This window comes from Camelus bactrianus, chromosome 5 (assembly GCF_048773025.1).
Source record: "Camelus bactrianus isolate YW-2024 breed Bactrian camel chromosome 5, ASM4877302v1, whole genome shotgun sequence".
Classification (NCBI taxonomy): domain Eukaryota; kingdom Metazoa; phylum Chordata; class Mammalia; order Artiodactyla; family Camelidae; genus Camelus; species Camelus bactrianus.
The window spans coordinates 42868321-42881572 of NC_133543.1; the positions used below are offsets into that span (position 1 = coordinate 42868321).

Genomic DNA, 13252 nt, shown 5'->3' on the forward strand with positions numbered 1-13252 from the left:
TGTCTGGTTGTCTCTGTTTTTTTCTCTGAGTTAGGTATATCAGCTCTTTCTCCTCATGCTGAAATGGTGGTCTTATATAGAAGGTCTCCTGTGAGACCCAGTGGCACAATTTCTCCTGGTCACAAGAGCCAGGATCTCCAGGGGTATCCCCTATGTGAGTTGCATGTGCCCTCTTGTTGTGTTTGGACCACAGTTGCTATGGACATTCTGTGTGGGGCTGTGCCCCAGCTCGACTGGCTGCAAGATTTTGCAGGCACACTGGTATGCTGGACTAGCTCCCTGGAGTGGTAGCCACTTTGGAGGGGTGCCAGTATTAGCTGGGGCCACCATTGGGTGGGGCAGAGTAAGGACCACTTTTAAGGGGCCAGCTGATCTGGGTGGGTTGAGCAGGGCAGGTCCTCAGGAACACTTGGGGCAGAATGCATGGTGTATGTTAGATTGAATAAAGAGTGACAGGAATGGCACCTGCCAGTGTAAGGGAAGGAAAGTAAAAAGAAAAAATACTGGCATCTTCCAGTGCTTCTGTTCCCAGAGAGAGTTCCAGCAGATCTCTGCCATCTGGCACACACACCCAAATTAGTGAATCTCCTTCTCATATGACCTTGATGCTTTTCAAGCTGCTTTGGCCCTGGGACTTAGAGCAAGTGAGTGTGTGTGAGCCCTTTATGGGCAGATTCTCAGTTTCCCACAGCCCTCTGGCTTTCCCAGACTTAAGCATCACTGGTTTTCAAAGCCAGATGTCATGGGGGCTCATTTCCTGGTGCAGGTGCCCTGGGCTGGGGAGCCAGATGTGGGACTTGGATCCCTCACTTCTCAGCAGAGACCTCCATGTTTATAATATCTCTCCCACTTGTAAGTTGCTGCACTCAGGCTGTGTGTTCTGACTAGACCGCATTCCCTTCTACCCATCTCAGCACAGTCTCTTCTTTATGTCCTCAGTTGTATAAATTCTGTTCTGCCAGTCTTCAGGTCATTCTCATAGTTGTTGTATACATAGTTGTAGTTGTGTGTAGGAGGTGAGCTCAGGATCTTTCTCTACTCTGCCATCTTGATTCTACCAAGATTATTCACTTTAAATAGCTTCTCTTAAAAAGAGTTTAAATGAGCACAAGTGCCTGTCACCTGGTTAGTGAGAAAATGTTCCATTGGGTAAAATTGCTGAAGTAGAGGTTTTTAGGGTGCCTCTTTCTCTTTTCTTATTTAAATAGTATCTCCTAATGGTTAAAAGAGAGACATACATGGAACGCTAATGGTTTTGGTTTCCATGGTGATAATTTTTCAGATTCTAATACTGCATGCCACCTAGTGTTTCCAAGCCAAAAGCTTTGATGTATTGGTATCCTAGGTTTTATCGTGTACTAAAGCTGAAGCTAAGAATTGTCTAAACATCTTCTTTTTTAAAATGGCACCTTTTTCCCTGTATGAGCAGTCTTGAGGCTACCATAGTGATAATTCCATATCTATAGCTTGTTGCCATTTCATACGTGATTTTTTTCCAGTGTTCCATTCCTGGATGAAATAAAGATGGAGTGCTGCATAACTGATTTCCGGTCATCTCTTGTTTAGCTTCTTCAAGGCATTCCGTTCCCTGTAAACTCTTATAACCTAGCAAACTGTGTCTTTTACCTAGTCCCTAATAAAACTCCTTCACAAATTGCTGAATACAAATGTTTAGAACTCTGGAAAGACAGAAGACTTAAAACTGAAGCAAGTCACTCTCCAGTATTATTAGCCGATACTTAGATCATGTGTCAGTGTGTACCGGAGAAACCATATACAATCTATAATCTGTATTGAAATTCCAAACTTTAGAATTCAGAGCTCACAGAACTCTGCGACCTAGAAGTATACTGTCAAATGATAAATCTGGAGACAGGTTTATTAACAACCTATATTAAGAATGTCAGCAAATCTTTCTGGAGGCAAGGAAACAAAACCTTGGATTGAATCTGACATCAAGTTAAAGGTTTAGAATGTGGCATTCCCAGTTCTCCCATAAACCTCATATTCACTCTCCATACTAGCTTGATCAGCAATGCCTAAAGAGTTTTACTTTGCTTTCCAGGGACAGACCCTGTTGAATGCAATAAAGTAAAGCCACAGCACAGTGCCAGGCTTGAATCAGCACTCAATAAAGAGAAGCTGCTGTTCTTACTGGGAATTCGTTCAACAAATATTTACTGAGTACCTACTGAGTGCTCTACACCTATGCTAAGCTTTGAGGATACAACAGGAAGCAAAGCAGACAAAAATCCCTGCCCACACTGAGCTTATATTCTCATGAAACGAGATGGTGATAAGGGCTGTAAAGAAAGGATAGGCTGGCCTCCTGTGATAAGTGAATACTGCTTAGATATCACTTCCTTTAGGAAATTTTTTCTTAAGCTCCTTCCCCGTGGACAGTAACACAAATGCGCGCATGTGCATGCACACACACATACAAACACACACGAAGGGAAACACCATATCTTTTCTCATAGCAGCATTCTTAGAGCCTAGTGTATAGTAGGACCTTAATAAATAGTTAAAGGAAGAAAGTCGGAAAAGAAAGGCAAATTAAGACGAAATAATTGAAATTATTAGGATTGTGTACACAACTCAGAATGTGAAGCAGACTCGTTTTAAATTTCTAAGGTGGGAGTGAAGTGGCATTCCTGGAAAAATGTTTGTTGGCAGCATGAGGGTTAAATTTGAGAAAGAAGAACTTGTCATGAGGATAATCAGAACATGGGCAAATGTATTTTGAAGATAGTAGAGAAAAGAGAACATATCTGAATGGAGTTTGGAAAAGGCAATATAATCTACACCACCTAAATTCACAGCATGAAAAACAGAAGTTGGAATAGAGAAGAAGATAAATTGTTTTGTTTTTTAAGTTCAGGATGGCAAAATGGTATAGTTGAAAATGAAACAAGATAATGGGAGAGAGAGATTTGTCTGGAGAAAACAGTAATGTGGTTAGATTTGTCTGTATTCATTTGGAAGAAGACCAAAAGTATAAAATAAGAAATTGGGTAAGAAATGAGAGTTTCCATTGTTAACAACTCTGTCTAGAGTTGCGTTGACTTTAGATGATATGAAATATGACATCAAAAGCTAGCCCTGCCTTTAGAGGTTTCATCACAGACTTAATAATGTGAACATCATGCAGGTTTTCATTTCAGAAGTTTGAGATGTGGAGGATCTTTTTAAAAAACAACCACCATTCTCAGAGTCTGAGAGGTGAGTTTTCCAAGAGAAAACAAGGTTGGTTTTCAGATTTTGATTTAATATAGTGTATAAGTTAATTTGTAGCTGATAATCAGAGTGAACAACATTCCTGAAATTCAGCAAAATATATTAATAAACTGAGTATATGGAACACTTTCATTTAGAAAAGGGTCATAATGATTGTGCAGTCTAAGGTGAAAATAGGCTTGTATTTTAACTTGTGTGAAGTCTTGAGTTTGCAGTCTTGTATTAAGATTATAAGATATTACTGACAAATACCTGAACCTTTTTTAGCAAGTTTTTATGTAATGTCGCTCAGTTTAGCTGATTAAACTTATCTTCTTGCAGATGTGCCAAATACTGCTGTAAACAAACCTAGAGTTTCTGACACTGTCCATCCAAACAACTATCTCATCAGGACAGAGCCAGAACAAGGGGCCCTCTATTCACCAGAACAAACATCTCTCCATGAAAGTGAGGGTCTGTTGTGTTATCTTTTAAGTATTAGATTTGCTTTTCATATTTCCTTTTTGAAAATGAGCATCAGAAATATAAAATGAAGATATTTCCTGCTGGTTTCATTCCTGCAGGATCATTGGGTAACTCAAGAAGTTCAACACAAATGAATTCTTATTCCGACAGTGGATACCAGGAAGCAGGGAGTTTCCACAACAGCCAGAACTTGAGTAAGGCAGATAATAGAGCGCAGCATTCCTTCATAGGATCAACTAATAGCCAGCTGGTGAGGAATTCAAGAGCTGAAGGGCAAACACTGGTTCAGGTAAGCCAAACACAACCAGATCCTCTTAAAGACGTGCCCCCCTAATTGAATACCTGTTATAAGTATTCCTGCTTAAAAGTAAAGCCAATACCGACCATTTTGAAGTTATAGAATGGATAAAGTAGCAAAATCGCTTTACACTATGAGTCCATGGTGATAAGGAATTTTTAGGCATGAAACTGAAAATGTATTAGTTCCTATTAATGAATTCTGATTAATCCTGGGCATAGGAGACTAATTTTTTTGAAAGCAGCAAGTTTGGCATGAGGAGAGTAGTCCAGGGAAAGTATGAGAGAACTGGGTGGAATGTTCTAGTCCCTGAGGGGTTATGAGTTCCTAAAAATACTAGAGCTAAAAACATGCTATAAAGAGTCCTCGAGGGCAGGCAGTTCCCATACCTGCAAAAAATGGGACTGGCCCATTCTAACCAAAGCTTTTGCCTTCATCACTGGAATTGTTCTCTGAAAACACATTTCTTCCCTTTGTTAGGATAGAGATATTCCTGCCTATAGAAAGCTATGTATAGAAGCGTACCCATTGTGTTAAGTTAGGGTGTTCTTACTTGATAGTCAACAATAGTAATGATGATGCATATGTATTCATAAAAACTCCTTAGTTCGCCACTCATCGCCGCTTTATTCACATCAGTCCTTCAGCATGTGCTAGAAGTAATAGGAGTCCCGAGTGGCAGTAACCAATGAGGATAGCTGTCTTCCAAGTTCCCCATGATTTCTCTGGAACTGAATAATGGCAAGATGATCAAAGAAGTTAGGCAAAGACTAAACTTCTCATAATGCAATGCAGGAAGCCCTGAAGGTACTCTTGCAGCGGGCCAGGGTTCCCGGTGCCAAAGGAGAAACACAATACGACTTGGCTCAGCAATTTAAGGGAAACTTTTAAGTATTAAGAAATATTTCTGTAAAACTCACACAAATATGGTGCATAAATTTTTAAGCTGAGACAGGAAGTCTTGTTGCCGAAGCAAACTACTTCCAGTGGCACCTCCATTGCTCGGGTGATACGTTTACTCCTCTGCTGTGAGGGATGCTCTGATGGGAGAGTTTGGGCAGCTTCAGACTAAATATTTATAGGTCATCTGCTTAGGTGAATTTCTGTGTCAGCAGGTCTAAAGTCACACTTCTGAATAATACTTAGCTACAGAACAGTCTGTTTTTCCCCTAAAAATGGTCGTGTTACCTTTTTATTTAATTTTTTTTTTAAACTTACAGTACGTTTTGTTCCTGGAGCTGAAGATTGCAAGGGGGTCTTTAAAACTGAATTTGTGTGTAGTCTAGGCAACACAATTTCTAGGTATCTGGGCCAAGTGTCATCCCATTTTAAAAGTAAACGGCTTATACATGGGATTTTAAAAATTATCTTTAGTGCTGTTAAACCTCAAGCATAGATTTTAATTCTCTGTCTACTAATTTTTAAACCCCCTCTTTCGTGCCTTGTTGTTTATTTACAATCCCCTTCCCTCCTCAGATCTTCTCTCCACAGCTGTTACCTTCCCAAAATTGTTGAGTTTGAGCATTCGAGTGATCTCAGAGCAGGTGTTTCAGGCAGCCAGTTGCTTATGACACCTGGAGACAAAGTGTGCTTCCTCTTAGGACATCTGAGATTATACAGAGTCCTTAAATCATCCCTGTTTCTTCCTTTATTGCCCCAACAAAAAGTGAAAGGGCTTGGTGACAACTCTTCCCTGGGAGTCACTAAGGAGATATAGAGTAGCCTGTTTCTGGGCTTGTAACCCAGGGCCCTGGCGTGTGTTTCCCACTCCTGTTCCCTCAGGCTGGAGGCCCAGCCCAGCCACCATTCTTCTTCATTATCGTACTGCAGCAAGGAAGGGGTTGGAGACTCTGTTTGCAGGAGTCTGCAGGTTCATAGAAGAACCAGCCATGGCAGTGATGCTCTTCATTTCCCTGTCTGCTCTCGTCCGGCTGGCTAGGCCAGGAACCCAGCAGAGATTTTGAGCATTCCTTCTGCTGGAACAGATTTGAGGGTACCTCTGTTTGCATCTCATTAAATCCACCAGCTAAAGACAAGAACTTATAAATCAAAGGAGGTAGAAAGAAGTGGCTGAAATCACTCAACAGCCACAGTTGAGCTAAAAGCAGAGAGAGATTTGACTCAAGCACCTGTGCAATCACGCTGTCCCTTGAGACTAAATCCACAGAGGAGAGTGTTGCATTGGACCCCAGGCCCTATCCAGACTTTCACTTATTCCACTTTGAAAAAATGCATTCCATTTGTTAATGGGGCCAGCCCATAAAGACAATTATAGATACTGCTCTAGTTATATTTACATTAACGTATTGGGAAAAAAATTTTTTTTGGTTTTACGTAAATGCGTTACCTTGACCAAACTTTGACTCACAGGATACAAAAGTACACTGCTCCAGTGACCCTTCACACTTGTAATATAACATCTTCTGTGTGGTGAAAAAATGCATAGGCAGAGGGTAAAGAAAATGTAAAGATAAAAGAAAAGGGAATATTGAATGGCTTTAGATCTCTCTTTACTGGTTGATGTTAGTATTCTGAAGGGGAAAGGTGGAGATTAAACCATGAAAAAAAAGGTAGAACAAGAAAAACAGAATAAGGAAAAATTAAGATCCAGCTCGAAAGCATAAAAAGGAAAAGAAACTTAGATGCCTGAATAAGTAGTGAATTCACATTCTGTAGTGAGCTATGTGCGTTTTATTTCTGTAATGACAATGGACACAAAACCCTGGATAAACCCGTTCTCTTTTCTCCCCCTTTCATCAGCCATCAGTAGCCAATCGGGCCATGAGAAGAGTTAGTTCAGTTCCATCTAGAGCACAGTCTCCTTCTTATGTTATCAGCACAGGCGTGTCTCCTTCAAGGGGGTCACTGAGAACTTCTCTGGGTGGTGGATTTGGCTCTCCGTCAGTGACCGACTCCCGACCACTGAACCCCAGTGCATACTCCTCCACCACATTACCTGCTCAGCGGGCAGCCTCTCCGTACTCTGCACAGAGACCCGCCTCCCCATCAGCTGTACGTCGGATTGGGTCAGTCACCTCCCGGCAGACCTCCAATCCCAATGGACCAACCCCTCAGTACCAAACCACCACCAGAGTGGGGTCCCCACTGACCCTGACGGATGCACAGACTCGAGTAGCTTCCCCATCCCAAGGCCAGGTGGGGTCATCATCCCCCAAACGCTCAGGGATGACCGCCGTACCACAGCATCTGGGACCTTCACTGCAAAGGACTGTTCACGACATGGAGCAATTCGGACAGCAGCAGTACGAAATTTATGAGAGGATGGTTCCACCTCGACCAGACAGCTTGACAGGTGAGTACAAGGCGACAGCACTACACAAAGCCCAGCGGGGAAATCTTCCGTGCAGCCGTTGCTGAAACAGAGCATGTAAGGTGGAAAAATTTATCTGAAAATTTATACTAGAGACTTCAGGCTGACTTGTCTTTCAGGCTCTATAATTTTTAATGCATCAAATTACATACATTGAAATCATCAGACCTCTTTTGTAATGAATACATTTCCCCTGTTCCTCACGATATTACGGTATAAAAGGTTCTGTTTTGCATTTTAGAAGAATTGGTTGGAATTCTAAACGGTTTGTGGAGGTTTTTTGTAATGAAATATTTTTCGTTAGCTAGGACTACCCATACCCAAACCCGTAAGCTATGTTAAAAGGTGGTATCACAATATTTCAAAATTTTAAAAGTAATTCCTTAATAATACAGACTAGAATATGCATTTCCTCACCTACTGCCTTTTTAGCATCCCGATATGAAATGCACAAAGTTGTTGTGAACTACCTTCAGATTGCACCAGTAAGGTCTCTGGTGGTACAGCCATTTCCTTCGGGCATTTTCCATGGTGGTTTTCCCACATGATATATAGAAGTAGTATTGTTTTGATTAAAATGAAATTCATCTTTAACTTCTTTCTTTTAAAATGAAATTCATTCGTGTTTTAAATTATATTTTAAATGTAACATGCATGATGGTAAAACATTAAAACTATGCAGGAAAATATAAAATGAGAAGTGAAAGTCTCAACCTCCTCTCCCCCCGTCCCACTCACCAGTTTGTGTCTTCCAGAATGTTTGATTATATATAAGTACATATGTTACATACAAATGTGCACACATTGTGTTTTCTCTTTTATGCTGAGGGGATTCTGTTATATAGATCTTCTATATTCCTTGTTCTTTTTTTTTAACATGTCTGAGAGTTCCACTTCATTCTCTCAAGAGATGCCCAGGACCCCATTTTATAGATGTATTATAGTTTGTTTAATCACTTCTGTTAATGGACACTTAGTCCATTTCTCATTTTTAATAGTTTCTTATTTTTAGCTATTAGAGACAGGGATGCAACATGTATTATTCTCCCTGCACATTTACACATAGATACTAAGAAAACTGTGGGATCTATTTCTTGAAGTTGAATTGCTGAATCAAAATATAGGCATATTTTTTCATAAAGAAACTGTCAAATTGCCCCCAGGAAGACTTTAGAGATTTACATTTGCCACCCATAGTTTGAGCGTGCCTGTTCCCTACACCTTCACTGGCGCTGCATATTGTCAAAGTGTCTTCATCTTCACCAGTATGGCAGTTAAAAGGCTATATACCTCATTGTTGTAAGTAGCCTCTGTTGAGTTATGGCTGAGGTTGATGATTTCATATGTTTATCAGCCGATTTATTGCTTTTCTGCAAACTGCAAGTTCTTTTGTCTGTTTTTATAATTTGTAAAAGTTTTTTATCCTTGAAATAAATTAACCCCTTGTAATACATTTCTCCAGGATTTTTCTCATTTAATACTTTGTCTTTGACTTTGATTTTGCTATTTCTTATTTACAGAAGTCTTTTAAGGTTTTTGTGTAGTAAAATTAATATCCTTTCCTTATGGCTTCTGGGAAAGGTAAAAGCCTTTCTGAGATTTTCTAATTGAATATTTTTGCACTAAGAATTAGTACTGAACTTGATTTTGAGCTCAAGAAACTTCCTTGTGGAGAAACCACCTCTTTCTCATTCAGCCATCAGAGGGGTATCCCTAGCTTAGATGTTTTCTGGCATGCCTCTGAAAGGATGCAGCAAAGTGAGGTAGGAATTATTTATGACATTCTGCCTCCAGAGGAAACCTTAAAAGATAAGTAGTTCTGAGAATTTCTGTTCTTGCGACCTGCATCCCCATATATGCATACACCAGCGACGCAGAAATCTACGCCTGCAGTGGTGTAAAGAGGAAACCCAGGAAAGAGTAAGCACATACAGAACTGTCTCCATGTTTATTAACCCTGATGGCTCATCTCCTTTGATTTTAAAAAGTCTGCTTCTCTGACAATGCAGGTGCCAGTTAGACTTTTATGTTTCGGGGAGAAAAAAATTACCCCTAGCATATTATGGATTTTTTCCCCCTAGAAAACGGCAATCTTCAAAAGAAGAAAAGAATTTCTTAAAAATGTTCTAGGGAAGCTTTGTTTCCCATCAGCTCTCTACCTGCCCAATTATTCTGAATGTGGATCCTAATTTGTGAAATCCTTTCTTTTATTCTTATTTCAGAAAGTGATGTGCTTGTCATTTTGTTTGCTGTGGTTCTTGATTTCAAAGGAATAATAACCTGCTAATTGATAAGCCTAAAGCAGTAGTTTTTAGTGGATTCAGATGCTTGGCTATTTGGTGACCATAATTTAAATGATGATAAAATATATGTATGAATTACTTCCTTCCAAAGAAAAGATATGTCTGCCCTAAAATACTCATTTGAGTATAGCCATAGCACATCAGGAAAAGTTTGGAGAATAAAAAGAGTTCATATTTGGAAGGTAAATATATGTTTATTTCAGTATCTTAAAATACAAAGGTTTTAAATCACAAGGAATATATCGTTGTAATAGGTAAACTAGTATGTATTTGTGGGATTGCAAATAGAAACTGGTGGTTGGATAAATAATACTGTGAACACCAGAGTTTTCCATTTATTTGGAGGGAGGTAAGGTTATCAAAAATCTGTGGAAATACTTCTGGAAAGATTATTTCAGATAACAATTACAGAACATATATCACTTGTCTTCCAGCTTAAAAGATACTAGCTTACAGTAGCTTTTCTACAAATAATCATTTAACTTAATCTATAGGGGCTGTGTAATTTTTAAAATATTAATCTATAGGACTGTGTGTTTTTGTTTTAATGCATGAGTAGGTAAACAAAAATAGTAACAGTCATTGTTACGTTATTCAGAAGGATTTTTAATATCAAGAAATTGCTACATCTCACTATAATTCTTAAGTTTTTTATTTCCCATTATAGTCTGTCACATACAGCAATTTTATCTCACTTAATTCTATCACCAGTGAATTGTTTACTGGATACTTTTTATAGTTCTGAGTGGTGTAAAGCTCATTTTGTTAACCTTTCTTGTGAAATTATAGTAAGTGTTCATGAAAGTTTTCATATTAAAATGCATTCCAGTGAAGACTCCAGCCAGATCCTTGCACAATAAGAATCTCACATTCTGAATGGGACAGAAGGCTTTGGTCCCATTTCACAAGTGGAGGTGGGGTGGGGACGAGGGGCACAGGGCGGGGCACGAGGCCTCGGGGGATCATCCAACTTCAGGAGCATCCAGGGTTCTGCTTGCCTCTGCCCAAGTGTGAGTGATCTTCAGAGTCTTACAGTGAACCAAGTGTCTGTGGCTCTGCTGAATGTTAAAATGACACCTCATACTGAGAAGATTACCAGGGATGAGGTGCTTTTATCCACCCACTTTATGTCACCGTTAAAAACAATGCCTACACTTTTGTTCAGGATAGTCATGGGCTCTGTAAAGAAATGGAGTTTATACGATGCTAAAAATGAAAAATCTGCCAGTAAATCAAAAGCTGAAATCTTCAAATGATAACTTACAATAGCAATCATAATATTGTCTTTAGAGTTACATGGGCTTCCCTGGACCCCTGGAGAGCTAACCTCCCTCTTTAACCTTATATTTGTGGAGGGCTCTGTCCAGTTCAAGGTTTCTCCTACCACGTCTCATTGGTCCTTGAGAAATAGCTTTGTCCAGGGTTGGGTGTTCAGTGATAGAGCACACAGAGGGTTTCCTCTCAGCCTTACCAAGAAGTAGCTCTCTGAGAGGGATGAATCACATTTCCTTTAGGGCTCTGTTTCCTCGATTTTGAAATGGGAAGATTTGGCTGAATAATCTCCCAATTAAAAAGTTGTTTAAACCTGTGGTCTTCATTTTAGGAAATAGGAAGCCAGTAGCTGAAGCCCACATTTGTTCACTTAATTTCTCTCTATGTTACATTGCTGTCCAGGGTGGGTAGTAATCATTCATTTTAGAAGCTTTATGTATTAACTTTCTTGCTACTGCTCACTAAGCGACATGTAATTACCACTTGCATTCAGGCCCATTTGCTTTTAGTTGTGATATGATTAACTGAACTAACAGGATGTGAATGAGTGTATCTTTTTGTAATTTTATTTACTGTGTTGATTATTTGCAGTGTTTTTAAAAGCAGATACATGCTGACTAACTTCAGTTTGTGCTTCTTCTTGCTCATATTTGGAGTGTAACCTTAGCTGATATTGACAAAATTTACTTACTAATGATGACAAATCACAAATTCTGAGCATCACAATATAGAATATGCTGATTCACTTTTTTAAAGAAAATAAAACTTTTGGGTTTGCAGTCTGCATTATTTATTAACAATTAGAATGAAAGAGTATTTGAAATGATTTGATATTAATACACTAACTTTGTACTTTTCCTTCACGCTAGAAAGAAGGTAAACAAGAATCTGGTATGTGTGTTCCTTTGAAAACAACTGTTTTGTTTTAGTTGTGGTAACAAATAATAAAATAATACTTCATAAATCTTACTGGTTCACTAATAATATTTTAAATTTTGTAGCATAAAATCCAGTAAAAATCATGAATGAGTTAATTGAGACAAAGTTCAGAGCAGTTCTTGAACATCAGGCTTTCTAGGCACTGGTATGTAGGTGTTGTGTTAGGTGCTGGGATTTTAAGAGGCAGGGGACATGATGGCATTCTCTTTTGGGGCCCAATCATAAAAAAGCTTATAGTTGGGAATGAATTTCAGAGTATCGAATTGTTTAATAATTTCTTGTGTTTTTTTTTTAATTTACTTATATTTTACTGCCAAGAGAAAGTCTTATTTTTAGAATGTATATAGCATCTTGTTCATATCTGGCATCCTTCTCTTGTAGAACTCACGAGGTTTGGTGTTTAGACTCAGATCTGGTCCTGTTGATTAGGAGTTATTCCTTTAAACTCACCACAGTTTCCGCAATTCCTTAACGATGTAATTTTCCTGCCTCTAGGCTTACGGAGTTCCTATGCTAGTCAGCACAGCCAGCTTGGACAAGACCTTCGTTCAGCTGTGTCTCCCGACTTGCACATCACTCCTATATATGAGGGGAGGACCTATTACAGCCCAGTGTACCGCAGCCCAAACCACGGAACCGTGGAGCTCCAAGGATCACAGACAGCGCTGTACCACGCAGGCTCAGGTGGGCGTCAGCACTGTTAGCTGGTTTCCCAATTTCACAGGCCCAAGAGTAGGAGGATTTTATTGAGATTGGGTTTCTTTTTAAAATGAGCTTATATTGCCCATTTGATTGTCAGATAAGCAGCTATATGAAAGCAGATCAATACGCAGTAAAACAGAAGTTCATTTAGTGCCTGATTATAGGCGATATATCTTTACCTTGGTTCAGTCTAATCAGTGAACATAGTGATGATACTTTAATTGACTAGTAAGTTTGTAGAGCTATAGATCTGACTCCTTGGGTTAGACGCATATCAGATATAGAAAGGAAGGCCTCTTTTGGAATATTTCCTTATAATTTTTGTTGCCTAGGACATGAATTTAGGGAAAAATCCCTGCGTGAGCTGTTTGGCTTATCTTTGATTTAGCACATGTGTAGCCCAGGTGTATTTGGTATTACTCTTTTTTAGATAGTGGATTTCCTCTGAATACTCAAGTGATAGAGTATGAAATAAATATTCCTTATGATGGACTCAGTCTGGGACAGAACGCAGCGATGGCATTTATAAACATCGGGAGCTAGTGCGTCTCTCCCTTGTACTTGTCACTCCCGGAAGCTGTAGCCTGTGGCCACAGGACCTGCCAGACTGCTGCAGGTCTGGCGCACGGAGTCTCAAGGTGCTCTCTCTTTAAAAAGAAAACAGATGCAAAAGAGGTAGTACAGGCTTATTAACATGCCCATAAA

General features: G+C 39.4%; 1 protein-coding gene across 17 annotated transcripts in view; it reads left to right on the forward strand.

The window, feature by feature from the left end:
• Positions 1-13252, forward strand: part of PKP4 (plakophilin 4) — a 210052-nt gene that overhangs the window by 150936 nt on the left and 45864 nt on the right. For 8 of the 17 annotated variants that reach the window (XM_074363696.1, XM_074363701.1, XM_074363704.1 and 5 more), the window contains 4 exons: positions 3559-3690; positions 3801-3991; positions 6761-7313; positions 12341-12529. In XM_074363696.1, the coding sequence (XP_074219797.1) occupies positions 3559-3690; positions 3801-3991; positions 6761-7313; positions 12341-12529 (1065 nt within the window). Of the gene's footprint in view, positions 1-3151; positions 3223-3558; positions 3691-3800; positions 3992-6760; positions 7314-12340; positions 12530-13252 lie in introns of all 17 variants that reach the window. The other 9 variants (XM_074363706.1, XM_074363705.1, XM_074363699.1 and 6 more) reach the window with 6 other exon arrangements.